Raw genomic sequence first — 20,064 nt, 5'->3', positions numbered from 1 at the left:
CCGTGAATTCAGCTGGAATTTTCGCCAGCCAGGGGGCATAGTGAACGCATTCACCTCTATAGTGGCGTGCCTTGGGAGGAGCCGTAGCGAGTACAGAATCGGAGCTGGAGCGCATAATCAAATTGGCTCTCGCTTATACTGTGATTCCTACTGTGATATTCGACCAGTTCACTTCGAGCGAACTGCGTCTGTTTTTAGATCGGTGAGCACCTACCTGTACTTAGTTCTTTGAAGACGTTATCCGTTTTGTTTTACCGTAGGGAGCCTGCAAGCCTTTATCATTTTGGTTTCCAGTCTGTTGTACCGTGGACTTTTAATAGATCACTGAGAGGGCATCGCCATTTGAGCTGTATTTATAACAGTTTTACATCAAGTAATATGTGTTTCGTCATCCTACAAGTAAGAAAATGTTGCAATTTACAATCTTTTCTGCATTATTCCGGAAAACCATCATAACGACCGGGAGAGCTGTGTGCTGACCACACGCCCCTCCTATCCACATCCTCAGCTGAGAATGACACGCCGGTCGGATGGTCCCGATGGGCCGCTTGTGGCCTGAAAACGGAGGCCTTTTTAGTGCTGCATTATTCTGACCCGAGGGATGAGCGAGTGCTGTTGCATTTAAGGTATGTTACGGTTGATCAACTGTTTCTTGTTCCTGGCTTACAAATTTTCTGAGATGTTACAAAACTACTTCAAGCAAAATACCTTAACGTATGGTGACTCATTCAGATGCGGCCGTAGTGTAATAGTTTAAACATTGTCTTGAAGCAGAAAGTACTTTTGGCTGTTGAAATTTCGACAAAGTATTTTATGGTAAGTTCGCGTTAACTGTGCTTGTGCTAATATATATTCTGTGTGCTACAGGTAGCGTATTCATTTTATTGCAAGTACTTTAAACGATAAGCAGTTACGTGGAGGTCGTGAAACAGACTCTGGTAAACGGAGGTGATTCGCGGTGACCACGTTTGCAATTTTGTACAGCAGAGTTTGCGTTGCTGCGGGTTCTGAAAAATATAGCAGAAAATCTTGTGTTTTGCTTTCTTTAAAGAACATCTGTTGAAGCTTTAAGTCTTATTTTCTTACAGTTCATGTGTTTTCACTGAATTGGTCGAGATTTAACAGATTGAATAATTTACTCAATCAGCATAAAGTTTTTAAAAGTGAGTTTAATAGCTGCTTTTGGCTAGACTTGTTTTTAATTAAATTCCATCTGATCAAAGTTATTGTTCTTGTCGTTCACTGTTGTCGTGTTGTACTGTAAAGGAAAACGTTGAAGCTGTTTACACACTATGGTTTTTGAATATTTAAATAAATTTGTTTAAAGTATGACAGATTTTATTAAAGTCCGGCACCTTACCACTCCACCACCTAGCTCCCTACCATTTCTGCGTGAATAGACTGCATTCTTCCGCCTTCTCGCTATCGCGAAAGCAAATACTTGCACACAGTGAGCGAAGAATATAAGGAACTACCAGCAAACAATCGAGACGCGAAAACTAAAATAATATTTTAGTTTCGTACTATTTTTGAAATAGGTTGAAGATTCTTTCGCAGTAATTCAATTTCTCCGCAAAAGTGTGGGGAAACAACCTGTTGTAAGTGAACATATCACGGTCTTTCGACTGTGTTCGGCCATCCAAGAACACCAGTGGAGTGCGGAATAAGATTCTAGCAATGGGTTCGAAACGTTGTGCAATGAAGGAATTTGAAGAAGAACAAATGGCTCTGAGCACAATGGAACTTAACAACTAGTCCCCTAGAACTTAGAACTACTTAAACATAACTAACCTAAGGACATCTGACACATCCAGGCCCGAGGCAGGATTCGATCCTGCGACCGAAGCGGTCGCGCGGTTCCAGACTGAAGCGCCTAGAAACGCTCGGCCACACCGGCCGGGTGAGGAAGAACGTGACAAGGCCTAACGATTCAGGAGATATGATAATTAATTACTGATGGTTTTCCATTGTGCAGCCATAATTAGTACACGAGTCCTCACCTCTCTTAACGGACGTAAAACCGCTTCACAAAGAAAACTCAAGAGTCACTAACTAGCGACAGTGGAGGTGCCCACAATTCAGCCACCAGTCCAAAAGTGTCACAGTAGCCGGAGGTCGCAGGATGCGGCGCTAAGCGTGACGGGGGAGTCCAAAATGAGCTCTCGCAGAGCCACTGGCTGGCGTTTGAGACGCAGTCGCTGTCGCTTTTCGCCAAGGGAACGTCGCTACTGGCCCAAACCTAATAACGAGGCGTAAGGAGTTCATTACGCAACGTTTCCGGGCAGTCTGCGCCGCTTCAAAGAGAAGTCGTGCCCGCTCGTTTTTAGCGCCGCTGCCGCTGTCTGCAGACTCGGGCCGACACCAAGATTCCGCTCGTTAGGCTTTGAGGAGGACACAAGGCGCAGGCGGGACTTGCAGACTCTAACGGGCGTAATGTTTCCGGTTCCAGGCTAATGTCGGCTGGTAGTGGCAGCCACGCCTCGTAACGTGGCACTGGTCTTAGACGGCAGCCTACGGTATTAGTGAAACACTCTCCAGTACATACACCACTGGCCATTAAAATTGGTACACCACGAAGTCGACGTGCTACAGATACGAAATTTAACCGACAGGAAGAAGATGCTTTGATGCGCAAATTATTAGCTTTTCAGAGCATTCACACAATGTTGGCACCGGTGGCGACACACCTACAACGTTCTGACATGAGGAAAGTTTCCAACCGATTTCTCATACACAAACAGCAGTTGACTGACGTTGCCTAGTGAAAAGCTGTTGTGATGCCTCGTGTAACGAGGAGAAGTGCGTACCATCACGTTTCCAGCTTGGATAAAGGTTTGATTGTAGCCTATCGCGATTTCGGTTTATCGTATCGTGACATTCCTGCTCGCGTTGGTCGAGATCCAATGACTGTTAGCAACGACCTCGTATCAGTAGCAGTCGAGATGACAGGAATCTTATCCGCATGCCTGTAACGGATCGTGCAGCCACGTCTCAATCCCTGAGTCAACAGATGGAGACGTATGCAAAACAACAACCATCTGGACGAATAGTTCGACGATGTTTGCAGCAGCATGGACTCTCAGCCCGGAGACCGTGGCTGCGATTACCACAGACGCTGGATCACAGGCAGGAGCGCCTGCGATGGTGTACTCAACGACGAACCTGGGTTCACGAATGGCAAAACGTCATTTTTTCGGATGAATCCAGGTTCTGTTCACAGCATCATGGTGGTCGCATCTGTGTTTGGCGTCATCGCAGTGAACACACATTGGAAGCGTGTATTCGTCATCGCCATACTGGCGTATCACCCGGCGTGATGGTATGGGGTGCCAATCGTTACACATCTCGGTCACCTCTTCTTCGTACTGACTGCACTTTGAACAGTGGACGTTACATTTCAGATGTATTACGACCCGTGGCTCTACCCTTCATTCGATCCTTGCGAAACCCTACATTTCAGCAGGATAATGCACGACTCCATTTTGCTAGTCCTGTACAGGCCTTTCTGGATAAAGAAAATGTTCGACTGCTGCCCTGGCCAGCACATTCTCCAGATCTCTCATCAATTGAAAACGTCTGGTTACTGGTGGCCTGGCAAATGGCTCGTCACAATACGCCAGTCACTACTCTTGATGAACTGTGGCAGCCATCCAAGCTGTGTTTGACTCAATGCCCAGCCATATCAAGGCCGTTATTACGGCCAGAGGTGGTTGCTCTGGGTACTGATTTCTCAGGATCTATGCACCCAAAATGAGTGATAATGTAATCACATGTCAGTTCTAGTATAATATATCTGTCCAATGAATACCCGTTTATCATCTGCATTTCTTCTTGGTGTAGCTATTTTGATGGCCATTAGTGTACATCTCTCAACATTGTGTGTCAGATATAAAGATGGAATATGTCGGTAAGATCTCTTCAGAAGTACACAAAACGTAAGAGAATACAGACCTTAGACTTGAAACGTCAGCTGCTACAACAATCAAAACGCGGAGAAACTGACAAAACTTACAAGCCGTGAGTGCGTACAGGGTGTAACAAAAATGTAAGGCACTAGTTTCAGGTCTCGAAACACTGTTTCCACGTTAAAACTCATTTTCTCCAATTCACGAATCATGGAAACAAGCATGAACAGATCGGACCAGCATACCACATGCAACGCTTCTCAAAGGAGGTGTTCCATATGCCCTCCGTGACTATAGATACATGCATCATCCCGCCTTCGTGGTAAATCTCAGATGCGTTGATTATAGATTAGTGTGTATGGTTTTGCAGCCTTCTGCAATATGGGCACGGAGACTCTCAACATCCTATACAGATGCAGTGACAGGTGTATAGGTGGAGATGGTCCAGTTGCCTGGCTTCTGCGCTCTCCGGACATAAACGAGTTGGACTTTCATGTGTGCGGGCCTTTGAAAGTTCTTGTGTGTGGAACTCCAGTACAAGACGTTTAAAGTCTTTGTACCAGTATTAGGGAGAGCTGCGGGAGAATGATGATCTGTCAATTTGTCGTAGTTAAATATTAGTTAAATATCAAATAACTACAGTAGTAGATATAGTGTTAGCACACTGTGTGTCATATTTGGAGGCTCATTAGCCTCACTGAAGCCGTACTTCAGTTGCTACATTTATAGACTGTGAACCGCAGGTAGTAAGTTTCTGTCTATCTCTACTCAAATCTTTTTTCACCTTTTATTTTTTTAAAGTTTCTGTGTCTTTCGAATTTATTTAATAATAGTATATCAAGAGCTGATGTTATTTACTGTGAATAATGTAATGGTGCAATTCTTGTTGCAAACGTCAACCACTGGATTGTTTCCCCAGTGGTCAGAAATCCCAATGTGATCGCTAGATTGTGTCAGAAAGTTAACACAAGTTACACAATGGACGTCTGAGCTATTATGAAACATTTATATGACATATATAACTGTCTCTGAATTTAGGACTGGCTCATGTTTGTATCAAGCCGGGAAATATCTCTTTCCACGATAGCGTGCAGCTTCGAAAAAATATCCCTCTTTCATTCAAATGAAATTACGGAACTAATTTCCATCTTGAAATCTTTGTCGGAAAAGCCTAGTCAATGTTACGTCGAGAATATTGATACCTTGCATGTGCACACTGACATTAGACGATATACATTAACCATAATCAATTTAAAACCGAAAACATGATGAAAATTCAATTGAGTTAACGGTAACTTCTGCTAGTACGGATCTCAGATCGTTGTACAGCATTATGCAGTATTCCTCTACCAGCAATTCGCTGTTCAAGCCATGCCCGGGTCCAGAATCTTACTTGAAATTTTTCCCTGCTCGATCTCGGCAATCGCTAACAGAGTGGCAGCAGATATTTTACGCACACTCGTTGGTGCCGTGAGGTCAAATATGTCCACGCCCACGTCAACATTAGCTGCCTCGTCCGGTGTGAGGATGGCCTAACGCTCGTAGCACACGAGCGATTTATTATCGCTAGCTCAAATAGTCATTTCCTCGCTCATTTCAGCGTCGCATGGCATGGAGCCGCCCACACTTCGGCTGCGACGCTGCTAAACTGCCGCGAGAACGCGGCGATGGAATTGCGCTCTCCAGCCACTGCTGCGTTGCCGTGATCTCGCCGATCGCTGCGAAATGACAGTCGTTGTAAGTGAAGGGAGCAGTGCATACGCGTTGGTAACTCTAGAAGCAGCTGCCGTCAGTCAACATGTATTTAGCCGGATTGAACGTGGAATTTCTTCACTCAGTCGGTGAAGAAATACCATTAAATCTGCGACACATCTCGCAAGGTATATGATGATAAGTTTAGGAACAGAACCGGATGGCTACAAGAGTCGCAATGAAAAGTTTTCTTAGGGTTTTGCTGTGAAGCCGGTTAAGGAGGACAGTTATGTACAGTAGTTATTACTGCTAAACTGTATCAGTGTTAAAGATTGTATCAGATAGAATCACCCAGTTTGGTACGTCTACATTTCTGAAACTAGTAAACCTATACAATAAATTTTGTTTGTTGATGAACGATAAACTCAAAAAGATTCTTTAAAGTACCTTTCCACAGGTGTTGCGTATGCCCCCCCCCCCCCCCTCCCCCCGTGAGATGCACGGCATTTGTCACCGGTATTCAAATTGTTCCCAGCGAGCATGTCTTGAGTTGCAGCTTCCACAGCTGCTGTTATGCGATGTATCAATACATCAATTGCTGTTGCTAACGGAGGTAACAGAGTCTTTTATAAACCATCACAAGAAATAGCCACATACAGTCAGCTCCGGTGACCTTGGATGCCAATAACGTAAAACTGAATCATTTGGTCCAGTGCGACTGATCCATGGTTCAGTAATTCTTTGATTTAAAAATTCCTCTCCTTACATATTCCAGTGCGGCGGTGCCCTATCCTGTTGGTAAATGAAGTCGTTGGAATCAGTCTCCAACTGTGGGAAAAGAAAGTTCTCAAGCACCTCTATGTATGTGCTTCCTGTAACAGTAATCTCGGCAAAGATAAATGGACCATACACCTTTTCCCGTGATACTACACTAAACACATTCAATTTTTAGAGTCCCTCTCATGTTGTATAACTTCATGTGTTTGTTCCGCACCCCATATTCTCACATTATGACGGCACCTGTACCATTTAAATGGAATATTGCCTTGTTACTAAACATTAAGTGTGGAAGAAAAGTGTCATCCTCCATCTTGCCAAGAACGAAATTACAGAACTTCAAACGTTGTTGTTTGTCACCTTCACGAAGAGATTGGCTTCAAATGCTTCAAGTGGCTTTGAGCACTATGGGACTCAACACCTGAGGTCATCAGTCCCCTAGAACTTAGAACTACTTAAACCTAACTAACCTAAGGACATCACAAACATCCATGCCCGAGTCAGGACTCGATCCTGCCACCGTAGCCGTCGTGCGGTTCCAGACTGAAGCGCCTTGAAGCGCTCGGCCACACCGGCCAGCACGAAGAGATTACAGTAGCTGAATTTTGCATGGTTTCATGTGTGAATGTCGACGCAACACATGCAAGACGGACATCCGGGGCATGTTGAGCTGTCGTGCTGCATGGCGAACGGATATCTGCCGATTCCTTGTGTAACTCTGGCATATGTGATGGACGTCTGTGTCAGACACTACGGGAAGGGCCGGCGGTTTGCCTTAGACAAACAACCTGTTTCTCGGAACTGTTCACGCCGTCGTCTAATGCTCTTTGCAGCAGGAGGATCGATACCATACTTAGTGCGAAAGTCACGGGGAACAGTTATTTCTGACCCGCACTGCGCAAAACGTAGAACGCAAAACGCTTTCTCTTGTCCGGACACCATTTTTACTGACACCTTTTTCACTAGGACTGAAATGGGCACACACTGCTGCTAGCTAGCGGGACCCATGTACAATGCGAGAGTCGGCTCTTTCCAACAGTACGTTGTTGATGCTCATGTCTCAAATAAAATAACAGTTGCAATTTTTTTTAACCGGATGGTTCGTTTTGATACACCCTGGATTTCGTGTTTGTATTCTAATGGCGGCGTTTTTCTTCGAATGTGGCCAAAGAAAACTGCATTTGCATTTTGGCGAGAGCCGTTTCAGCTGAATGAACGAATATTTAGGTAATTCTAACAGTTTAAAATTAATTGTATTCGAAACTTCAAATAATCAATACTTTATCTTACTGTACACAGGAAATACATAATTACGCATTACAATATTGATATAAATTGAAACAATCTTTCACGTTCGGCAGTGAAGTAATAGTGTGTTCACTATGATTGTTATCGACGAGATTTAAATACATGTGTCTTGCCACAGTGCTTAGTCAACGTTTCCTATGAAGTAATAGCCGACAGTATTACTTCTACTGTTTTGTGAAATTCTTCGTTGAGATGAAGTGTTTCATATCCAAATTACGGAGACTCTGTATACTTAATGAGTCTTCTCAGTTAAAACTATCTCTGGAGCGGCTGCAGTTGTGAAGGACACGGTAACTTTTTATTATGTTAACAGTATAGTTAAGCTTGAAATCGATAGTTCTGTGAAATATTCTCCATTTATTTGTTAGAATGCCAAATGCGCACTCTACATATCTCCACTCATGACTTATCCAGCGGTTAAAGATCCGTTTCTTGTAGAAGAGGGAAGTTCGGGTGTAAAGTCTCGCTACATAATTAGTGGGATTAGACTGGGTGGCACTGAAAGTTTTATCGCACAGTCAATGCTTTTAATGGATGATTGTAGTTTTACTGTTAACTAATTAAACTACTTTACACTTATCCGAAAATAACTAAAGAATTTACTTTCATCTTCTCTTAAATCTATAAACACTGATATGCATGATCCTTTCAGCAGCTGTGAACTAACCAGTGAGTGAGTCCAAAATTGGCTTTCGCGTTTCTTGATGTACTCATAAACTAGAACGCAAACAGTTCCTGCTTCCTACGGTCTACGTCCACACTGGTGAACTTCTAATCTGGCAATGCTGCACGATTGTCGTTGCAGTGCCGCCGTGTGTTTAATGAAAAGATTTCTTAAGCCGCGATCCTGCAGCGAGCACACACGGCTGTTGCTTGTGCGCATCGAGTTGAAAACACCATTCACTGCTACAGATAATACAGGGTGGAACAAATAAAAGTGGCTGGAGAACAGAGTTACCGGCTACAAAAAAGGACAGCAGAGGAAAGGACCTGACTATAGCAGATGTTCAAAGTAACCGCCACGGGACCTTGGCACTTTTTGGCCTCGGTCAGCAAACTGCTGGAAGCGGATCGAAGCTGGACTGCTGGAATTGCTGCAGTCTCGTCCAAAATGTTCTGCTGGAAGTGTTGAAGACGACGAGGGTTGTTGCGGTACACCACATACTTGGGGACTTCCCACACAAAGTAATCGCACAGTCATAGAACAGGTGATCTGGGTGGCCAGCCAGGGTCGCTACAATACTGACCTCTGCTAACAACTCTGTCAGTGTCAGGTGTGAAGATTGTGTCAATGTGCTCCGAGGTTCGGCTGGCTGTATAGGCAGTTGCTGCATCCTGTTGGAAGTAACTATAGTTCTTTTCCTCCTTCTTTAACGTTGCCAAAAATACTTTCAAAATGTTGGCCATGTAACGCGTCGAAGTCAGCATTTGATGAAAGAAGTTGGGACCAATAATGTGACGTGCATACAATGCACATGAAACCTTCTGATAATGCAGTGGTGTTTCCTGGAAGATATACAGATTCTCTGCTGCCATGAATCTGTGGTTCTGTGAGTTCACGTAACCATTCAGGTGAACTCAGGCTTCATCAGACGTATAGAACAGATTCATGTCCAAGCCACTCATTGTTACCTGAGTGAACAGTATCTCACACTATTTGAGGCGCTTTGCATGAACAGCAAACACTCGGGAGAGATGCATGGGCATGTCCTTATGGTCAACGTGATATTCTGGTCTGTTTCAACAGGTATCTGGTGGATTTGGTAAGATTCTAAAATATTTTTTGGTGAATGCAGCAATATTTTCTGCTGTGTGGGCACGTTTCTAAATGTTTTTGGATGTGTTCAAAACAGATCCTTTCTGACGTCGTTTTCGGACTAAGCGTTGCGTGACACTCTTCGCTGACACTTAGACACAATTAAACTTCTCAGAGCTTCCACTACTTTGCTGTCACATAACTTTCCACAACGAATACCGGCTGCTCCACTGTTACTACCATCGTCCCCTTTGCACTGCTCCACTTACATTGACACAGCCTGCACGATGCTCGAACTGGTGTGAAACATGTGGCGGGCGTAAACGTCGGGTGAGCGTCACTATGTGTGGCTATGCGCATGCGTTCGCATCCAATCACATCCATCCGTCCGAGCAACTTTTAACTGGACTACGTTGTATTAACACTAAGATGAAGAGTATGACAGTGTCGGTGTGAGAAGGGGAAGGCATTGTGATGCCACACCAGATCTCTTTCTAGTTCACTATCCATTTAACAGTGAATGTCTAAAACCGGTAAAATATTTGTACATTACAAATATTCATTCACTCCAAATGCTCAGGTAATTGCAAGCACGCGTGTAAACCGAGACAGTAAGACAGTCAGACAGTAGCGGGTTGGGCACTAGCTTTTCTTCTGTTGCTCCATAATTAACTAATAAACTTCAATATAAATTTCAGAAATTGTAGTCAGTGAAAATAAGAGGCAATTATACTCCATACTTTTTTACAGGCCAACGAGAACTAGTATTAAGTAAAATGGTACAAACTTGTAAAGTCTCTACATCCTTCGTTTTGTAGGTACGCCTCAGAAATAACTCAGTCCACTATAATGAAGCATGTATTGAAACTAAGTATCAGTTGTTGCACTTCATATAAGAAAGATGTTATCAAAAGATAGCTGTGTTACAAAAGAAAGAAACCTGTAAAGTAAAACTATGGTAACCTAACTCTTCTATAAGTTAATACGAGTAACATCTCTAAATATCGATATAAATAGCAGTTCTGTCAGTGCATTAGACCAGCGGGATGCCATTTTGTAAAGCGAGAGTCTGATGTTTAAAATGTAGTTCAGTAGCACTAACGCTCTGTAAACTTCCACAATGACTTCTAAAATATACTAATGGCTTGAACTTCAAAGTCACTGATATCTCTAGAATGAGATTTTCACTCGGCAGCGGAGTGTGCGCTGATATGAAACTTCCTGGCAGATTAAAACTGTGTGCCGGACCTGGACTCGAACTCGGGACCTTTTCCTTTGGCGGGCAAGTGCTCTACCATCTCAGCTAACCAAGCACGACTCACGACCTGTCCTCACAGCTTCAATTCTGCCAGTGATAGAGCACTTGGCTGCGAAAGGCAAACGTCCCGAGTTCGAGTCTCGGTCCGGCACTCAGTTTTAATCTGCCAGGAAGTTTCACTGGTACCTGACTAGTTCTTTGTGATTATTTGTCGATTGCACAGTATCTTCTTATGCTGGACACACATTTCTCACCCCCTTTCTTTCTACAGCTTTCACACTTCCCAGCTGTGTAATTAATGTTTGTAGGTAGCTTCTTATATTTTTACATCTATCGGCAGATAAACTGAAAATGATGTATTTTAGTTCGTGACAACAGATGAATATGAAGTCAGGATGCAAAGATAAATCGTTATTATTATTAAGTTTTAAGAAGCGTTATGTGAGAGATCACAACAGTGTAAAACAGTACTGAGTAAAAAGAACCCAAATTATTGTAACATTTATGGCTTTGCAGCCATCATATTTGGCTACACAGAGCTCTTTTCACTTAAGTTGAGGAGGCAGCTGTGGCTAGATGACATAATGTGGTGTGAGGTAGCGATGACAAATGGCTTGTTAGGTACGGGTATCGTTAGAAAGGCCGCGTAAATTGTGGTCCTTCTCCGCGATTGGCTGCTGCGTTCGGAAGTTGAGTGCCAAAATGATAGCAATAAATTTTTAATATTAGCAAAATTAATCAGCGAACTTACTTCAATTTGAAACTGAAACATCTCTCGGGAGCATGCTATCATTACATTATTTCACACGTGTTAATAAGCAAGAGAATAATAAACAACTGCATAACGAAAATGCAGACAAGCACTTCAGTGATCTTCGGATCACGCCTAACTTGATAGTGGGCGGAGTGCTTCGGCTGTAACATGAGATCATTCGGCATTCTCGGAGGACGGACATATTGTCTTACGCGGAATCAGTTAAGACTTAATTCTCAACGTCTAGTTTGTAAATTTGAGAGCTGGTTGGGAAGCCTCAGAGGAGAGACATGTTGTCTGCTGCGGTATCAGTTAAGACTTAACTTGCAATATCTAGTTGAGAAGAGTGTAATTGTAATTACAGAAATACGCAGCTCATTACTTTGTTGAAGAATGGAAAGTATTTGTCACTCTAAAGTGGAATGTTTCTAGAGTTCTGCTAATAAAACGCGGGTGGCATACCGTATGTACAAACTGATTGGAAATTTAATCACTTTTAAAACACCGTGTCCTCTCTAAGAGTTTCTTACAGCCTCAATATTACAGATACACGACCTGCATGCTGTTTTCTGCGTAGGGGACAACTATACAAGACTGCATATTTGTGACCCCTTTTGCAACTTACGCATTGGAAGCAAATAGGCACCTCACATGTACTGCAGTCTTAGTACAGTGACACGTTATCTGTGGTAACCAAGATGAAGTATGACAAAGAAAAATACTTTTGAGGGAAGGGTTTTATAATACACACGTATATATATATCACTTCTCCCTCACTCTCTCTTTTTCAGATTGCCATAGTATCTGTGTCGAGATACACGTACTGCCATTCGTCACCAGTGAAATCTTAATGAATATGTGCTGGTTTCAACATACTGAATACATTCAAGACAATTCATTTAGCTTTCTGTCTTTTATAAGAAAAACGGTTTACAATATATTCATATACATCCACGCAGTATTATTATAATATATTCTTACAAAAGAATGGAACGATAACACTTTCATCTCTAAGTGGCATTTAAATAACGTATCTCTACCAAATACAAGTAGATCCACCCAGCAGACTTTTACTGTATCTGGAGTAGTACTCTTAAACAGCAGTCAGGTGGTTCTTGTCGTCAGTGTAGCACAGAGTTATTAGTGAATAAAACAGACCGCAGATGGCTTTTGTATACGTACATTGACAACTACTACAGTTCTAACTCACGCATTTAATATACCGTTTCATCACAGCATTTATGGAATATTCCGTCGATGTTTGGAGAAAAATAGACACAATAAAACTAAAAACACGGTTTTAACATTCCCCAGTAATACCTTTTTATTACATATTTTCTTGTGAACTGGCTTTTGCTTTTTAGGCCATCATCAGCTAAAATACTAAGTCTGAAGAGAATGTCCACACTTCAGCATGTGCTTTGATGTGACCCTAAACAGTTTTTGAAGCATTGTAGTGGAGTACATGTAATCAAATTCCAATAGATCTACACAATAGATCTTTGCTCGAATTTCATTGCCAATCGAAGAGTTCGAAAAAGACATATTAGGTATCATAAAGAAGAGCATGAGATCAAGTTTTACAAAGAAAGAAATATTATTGCTTGGAAGCTATAAGGGCAGATAAGATGATGTTAATTATTAATATGAGAGAAAATTGAAATATTTCACTTAAGGCTGCTGTGTTATCAATGTAAAGAAAATTTCATGAAGTTCATCTCTTCAGGTCCAAGCTGCTTTTGGAATTACAGTGGCGTGATGTTAAATACCAAAATACTTCCAAACAATTAAAAAGAATGGTCAAATCTTTTGTGAAATGATTTCTCTGAAAGTAGCAAATGAAATAGATTAGAGAAACGTCTGATGTAACTTTGAATGATGTTGGAAATCATATACAGCAAATTAGGTCCCAATTGAGTATTTAAATATTTAACTTGGAATTTTAAACAGTACTAGAGAAAAATTGGTGGACAATGTAGACGTAGGATCGTCTGTTGTCATGGGAATTTCGCTTTACCTGCATGTAATTTTGTTACGTGAAGTCAAGCGGTGAAATATTTTACCGGCTGAGGTATTATTGGAAAGTCAGTCGCTACCTCATTTGCTGTACTGACTTTGAGAGTCGTTTAAAGCCGCGTGAAATGTTTCTCCAGTCTATTTCGCTGTCTGTCTTTAGATAAATTATTTCACAGAGCATTGATCCTTTTTTGAGAATATTTTCTTTCTTATGAGTGTACGATCTTTAAATGTTACACACCTACATATATTTTGAAATATCTTTACAAAGTTGGAGGACCTCCGCTGATTTTGTGTGGACTGCCTGTTCAGTTCTCAGCTCTCTGATAGCATCACAACGAAATATAAAATTAACCTTATTGAGGAACATAATTGCTGTTCATTTCACTTTTTAAAGGGAACAACAGTTATATACATAGACAAGACGACCTTTTTAGATTTTTTTCTCTTTTTCCGAAGTTTTGTCTCCCGTCCATTTTAGCAAGGCTGTGGATAACAAACTATGCCAGACGCAAAATTACTGTTGCTCGAGGTTATTGCTTTAAATGTTGAAGTAGAAGGGTGGGCTTCTTGAAAATCAATTTTCCACTTGCAACAGGATATGGTACAGTCTATTTTTGCTACTTCGTCCTAGTGATCTATTTCCTAGTTTAAGTGCTAGACTTCCTCAGGTGGTCTTTACGTTTTAAGTGTCACACCAAAATTATATGTGAAATTAATTGTTTCTTTGTCGGCAGGAACATATCTACAGTCCTCGTATGTACACAGATCGTCGAAACGTAGTACGCCACTACAGCAAACGTAGCGAAGAGGCACAGGCGGTTGATAAAGAGGAGATGAGTTACGCCATTTGGTTGTCACTGCAATAGCGGCGTGCTACGACAATTTGGCGTAGTAATTCCAGTAATTGGGAGTGTGACGGAGAGACTAGTCGTATTTAAAATATATCTGCTAATTTGTTTTGGTTCGTAAGGTGTTTCTGATTCCAGTGTAATGTTACTCCCTACCTAATCACCAACCTTATTCATAAAAATGTAAAATATCGGTGTATCCCGAAGTAGGAAACATTATCTGTAAACATTTTCCTTTCACGGTACCTTAGCACGATGTTAATTTATTGCAACGTACACATACATGCGATGTAAAATTCTTGATAGATTTCATTGAATACTATGACCGTGAGGTCAAAATTAATATCTGTGGCTTTTAGTTGAGGTAAGCAGATGGAAAAAAGTTGTGAGATGAAAGCAAAAAGATGCAGTGAAGTTGATGGAAGCACCTTAGTCGATGACTGGTTTATGGAATGGGAAAGAAAGATTTATTTTGAAGCAATGGTTAGATTGTGAAACGCTGAGATGAGTGCTGAAGGAATATCGCAACGAGAAGGAGTTAAAGCGAAACTTTGTCTATGTAATAAAGAGTGTTGTCACTCGCGGTATTGGCGTCGAAACTAGTACAGAGACACGAACACAGCAAATGCTCAACTGTTAAAAACTTTGGAGGCCTCGCACATCTCTGAAAGCAGCCAGAACATTAACAAAACTTATCGTGACTTCTAAAATCTCAGTCATCATTAAATCATTTAACAATTATATTACTTACACATTAAAACAGTTTTATGTAGCAGGAAACGGGATAATAAACGTTTAACTACACTTTTAGTGAAAAGGCTTTGAAAATAAACTCAAACAACGGTAGCCAGTCCAACTTCAATAGTGTACACAAACATTGTAGCTGCTCATGCGTTCTAGCACCATACAAGATTTGTATATGTAGTTGAAGCATGCTACTTATGAGAAAAATGTTTGAACACAGATTGTATATTTTATAGAGGGCACATAATAACACGAATGTTTTATGATTTTATCTTCCATGTCATGAATAAATCGGCTATAGAGTACCCGAAAAAAACGCATTAATACAGATACTGATTCATTGATAACATTACACTCGCATTAACTGCACATAAAATATGCTATTATCACTATCATTCTACGTTAGTGATTTGTTGTCAGCGTTCATCGTGTAAATGTGTATGTTCATACTTGTGTGTTAACGTGAAACGTATGGGGTATAGCAAACGCAGGAAGTTATTAATAAATTACATGGTTATTGATTAGCTACATGCAAGTCCAATAGTTACTCTATTGGATGAAAAAAGTTGTTGAGCAAGATAGGCATTAAAAGATTATAGAAGTCCAAGTGAGGAGACAGCAGACCTGTTTAGCTGACAACAAAAATTAATAATACGGTGGGTTAGTACCGATATCGAAAATGGCTTTATACCTATTTGATAAGAAGGTAGTCTACTCATACGTACGTACATCAAACAGTTAACACCGTTTCAGCAGGGCAGCAGACATTACCTGCAAACAAACAAGAAATGAATTACTAAATTGTTTCGGCGTCGTAAAGCCTCGTTACTACTTTTCGTAAGAATGAGTATACTGATATTATTTTACATAGATCCTTCAGACAAATACAATGCAGCAACTTGCACGTACCTATAACCTAACAAAGTACGGAGTAAGAGTTAGCAAATGTGTTTGGAATATGTGAATGTGTTTCTGATAATTTATAAATATTACTTTAACCCTGCTTAAACCCTTTCACTATCTGCATCCTCAAACTATCTACCTCCTTTTCAACCTACAACCTCTATCATTCCGATCCACCCACCTAACCCCCTCCCCTCCACAACAAATCTTTAACTTACTGTATTCACAAAACAATGATTGCATTAATACAATACAAAATCCATAGAAAGTATTTAGTATTATTTCATCATACAGCCTTTCTCTTATGTTACTAGTTTAAAGAATAATTGGCTGATTTAACCACTGAACGTATTGATATTGATAATAACTGAAGAAGTATTGTTTTACATTCGAGAAAATACTTGATATTGTAAATTTATCTTTCTTATGAAATTTTGCTATTTGCTTAATTCATATGCAAATTGTGATGTACTTGTAAACGAAGCACATGCTCAAGAGTTTAACAATGCAGGTTACAGATAATGGTACACACATATATCATTTGTATTTCACCAGGTTTAATAACATTGACTCTACGGAAGTTTTTTATGTTTGTCAGATGGTATGGGTCTGAGTCCAGTAACCTTATTAATTTTGCCCCCCACCCTCCTTGAGCACCCACTTCCTCAGTCTATCACCTCCATCTCAATCCCGACCTTCCTTCCCACCCTCATCATTGCCAACCATATCCAGTCTGAAAAATGTCTCATGTTCTGATGGCTGCCTAGCTGCAACTGTATTTCTTCCCCCTTTCCAACAGTTCTTCACGATTGCATTGTGGCTTCCTTGGTTGATTGTGCTAATGTGAGGGACTCTGGGAACCTTTGCATCCTGCTGTTGCAATTTGTAGCGATACATATTACAATTTGCCTATATTGTGCACCATGTTTTGCATTATTAATTATGTTATGAGGTAAAAATGTCCATGTTTGTTACAAATACATTATCATAAGACACTTCACGATGGTTACATGTGAACTTCAATACTGGGCCTCCACTTCATATACAGTAAACAATGTCGTGCACCAATTTATGCAAAGATAATGTATTTACTACGCAAAATAAAGATTTTAGCTGCCATGTTGCCTAATACGTCACAGATTGTGTTGTGCAAATTGTGATGTCCCTTGGGGATGTTTGGAAGATCGTGTTGAGACACAGACACAGAACCAGTGGTGTGCACATATTTGTATTGGTTAGCAGTGTCGTATAACATCTGTGACATAGGGTTCAGAAATGAGAGTCTGCAACTTGTTTAGACATCTTAGAGATGTTCTCACTTTTACTAACGACAAATATGGACATTATGACCAAATATGCTTTTCTGACAAGAAGTTTTACTTCATACCATTCTGATGTCTTTTGACACATAAATAAGGTAAATAATCATGAAGTTTCTACACTGGTGGTTATGGTCACCCAGCTTCTCGCTTTTATGATTTATACGAGGGATTCCCAGAAAGTAATGCACCGCATTTTTTATCTCAGCGGAAAACAATGCTACGAATACAACACAGTACAAATGTAGTATTTGAAGTCTCCTGAGTGAACGCGCCAAGTTTCCGTCACTTACGACACACAACGTAGCTGCTGGACACTTTCTAAATGGCCTTTGTAGGCGATGTACATTACAAGCAATGTGCCGTCTTTGAAGTTCTCACTGCAGAGAATGAAACTGTGGGAGTTTTCACAAACACTTGTGCAAAGTGTATGGAGCATTTGCTGTCGACAGAAGCACCATTAGCCGCAGCCCACGGAGGGTGAGGTCATCGAAAGGCGGTTCTTCGATTTGCAGCGGTCGGGGAGAAAATCCATGGCTGTCACACCTGACACACCTGACCTATCCCCCTCGGACTTCCACTTGTTTGAGCCATCGAAGGACGCCGTTCGTGGAAGACATTTCAAGAACGACGAGGAAGTGCTTTACACAGTGTATCACTGGCTCCACCACCAGGACAAGGATTGGTACCAGCAGGTCATGCACGCCCTTGTTTCGCGGTGGAGGAAGGCCATAGAATGGGATGGAAATTACGTGGAAAAATAGGCTGTGTAGATAAAACACCATTCATTCGCGCGTGAAGTCTCATTATGTTCAATAAAGCATTGATGAAGGAAAAGAGTGTGGTGCATTACTTCCTGCGCAACCCTCGTACTTCAATTGTCTGTTTCAGTTTTTGTATTTGACAATGGCCTAAGCCCGAAATCTGCAATCTGTAGTAATAAAATAAGAGATATTACAATGAAATGGCGGCAGCATCATTAACAAAATACAGATCAGTTTCCAGTCCAGCATATGGAGCATGCCAAAGCCTAAGGCGCTGCAGTCATGGACTGTGCGGCTGGTCCCGGCAGAGGTTCGAGTCCTCCCTCGGGCATTGGTGTGTGTGTGTGTGTTTGTCCTTAGGATACTTTAGGTTAAGTAGTGTGTAAGCTTAGCAGTTAAATCCCATACGTTTTCACACACACACAAGCCAAAGCCGGTTCCGCTACTGTAGCATTTACATGAAACAAAATAGCAGACCCAGTTGTACTTATACCTTTGTTTTAAAGACCACGACTGTTTTCTGTACCCAAGATCATTATCCAGATGTTGTATGTCAGACGTTCTGAAACAACATAGAATGACGAGTCTTTGAGTCGTCGTTTTATTTCAAACCTTCAAATCTCCTAAAAGGGAAGATATTACATACAAAAGAATAACTGAAAAAATCTGCAACTAAATTAATGGGTATTGCTAAGACAACATCGCCAATACTAAGAAACATCGAGAGGTCACGGAATAAAGGTTTCTGCCACTTTCTCAGGTAGTAAATAGCTTCTATTAATAATTTGTATTTGCTCTAACGTGAACAAAGCGATGAATGGAGTAGCCTTCAGACGAGATATTAATATGAGATATTAATATTTTGCAACAATGTATAAGAATACCTCACGTAGCCTTTCTTGTAAACAAACGAGGACTCTTAGAATTCTATGACTCTCTGGCAAACTACCGTTGTGGTAGGCGTCGACCAGATCGAGAAAAAGGTAAATCTTTAATTAATATCCATCGAAGTTCTATTGCACTTAGGCAGAAAAATAATTCTACTACTACTCGCAGTGTTTCCATTTGTACCAATTCGGTCGGCAAGGTCCAAAACACCAGTAACTATTGTAATGTAACGATTTCTTAAATGTTCTAATACGTACTTTTGCTAATGTATGCCTGTGTTCGATAAAAACAGATATAGTGGAAATTAAAGCAGGTCTTACCAGCAGCTGAGGTGATATCAAACATTGACACATGTGGTAGCACAATCCAGAATATGCACAAAATTACTGTGCGTCAGGCACGTACCACAATCGAAACGACATATTCTCCAACAACGGTAATTATGTGTATTTTCCACTGTTGACTAATTTAGATTATCATGCCTTATTCAAGCAAAAGTTGACATGAATAAGGGCGAAGTACCAGAATATCCAGCCACTAGCATACGGTGGACAACCAAAAAATTTAAAGGAAGTAATCAAACACCAAATTGGTATAAACAGTTTGGAAGCTTTAGAAAATCCAAGAACATCTCTAATTGCGAATTAACTGTAATAAAATAAATTGTCATAGCACCGGCAAGGCAGTCTTTGTATTGAATCGATCGAGAACAATGCTTTGAATCATACCCAGTTGCTGGTGTTGTTACTTATTTAACACCTGGAAACGTTACGACTATTCACTGTCCAGCATAAACACTGAAGTACACTAAAGATATGGTCGGATGTGAGTCTAACTATGTACAGGAAAAGCATCGGCAAGTATGTCAATTTTTAGTGTTGACTTTCTCTGTGAAAAGTACAATGGCCAAAATAGTGCATCATTGAGGTTCGTGATTAGTGTTGTTACTGGCTTGGAACGAGAAAAGTCTCAGATGTTAAATGGCAACTGTGGACTCGGAAACATCGCAGATTCCTGTCAGACAACGTAACCACCACCTGACAATAAAACTGGCATCACCTTGCTGTCTGATGGACTTGTGTGATACCAAGGTTTGTGAGGCATTTCAGTTGGCCAATGTTAGACTGTT

At 41.0% G+C, this 20,064-nt stretch overlaps 1 protein-coding gene across 2 annotated transcripts in view; it reads right to left on the bottom strand.

Moving 5' to 3' along the window:
* Positions 1–20,064, bottom strand: part of LOC126354968 (alpha-2 adrenergic receptor-like) — a 941,700-nt gene that overhangs the window by 645,663 nt on the left and 275,973 nt on the right. The window contains exon 2 of one of the 2 annotated variants that reach the window (XM_050005050.1): positions 15,675–15,832. The exons of the other annotated variant lie outside the window; for it this stretch is intronic. Within the exon in view, the coding sequence (XP_049861007.1) occupies positions 15,800–15,832 (33 nt within the window). The 3' untranslated portion in view covers positions 15,675–15,799. Of the gene's footprint in view, positions 1–15,674; positions 15,833–20,064 lie in introns of those variants that run through there. 2 annotated transcript variants of the gene reach the window in all.

Source organism: Schistocerca gregaria, chromosome 3 (assembly GCF_023897955.1).
Source record: "Schistocerca gregaria isolate iqSchGreg1 chromosome 3, iqSchGreg1.2, whole genome shotgun sequence".
NCBI classification, from domain to species: Eukaryota; Metazoa; Arthropoda; class Insecta; order Orthoptera; family Acrididae; genus Schistocerca; species Schistocerca gregaria.
This window is presented reverse-complemented; position numbering and strand designations above follow the sequence as displayed.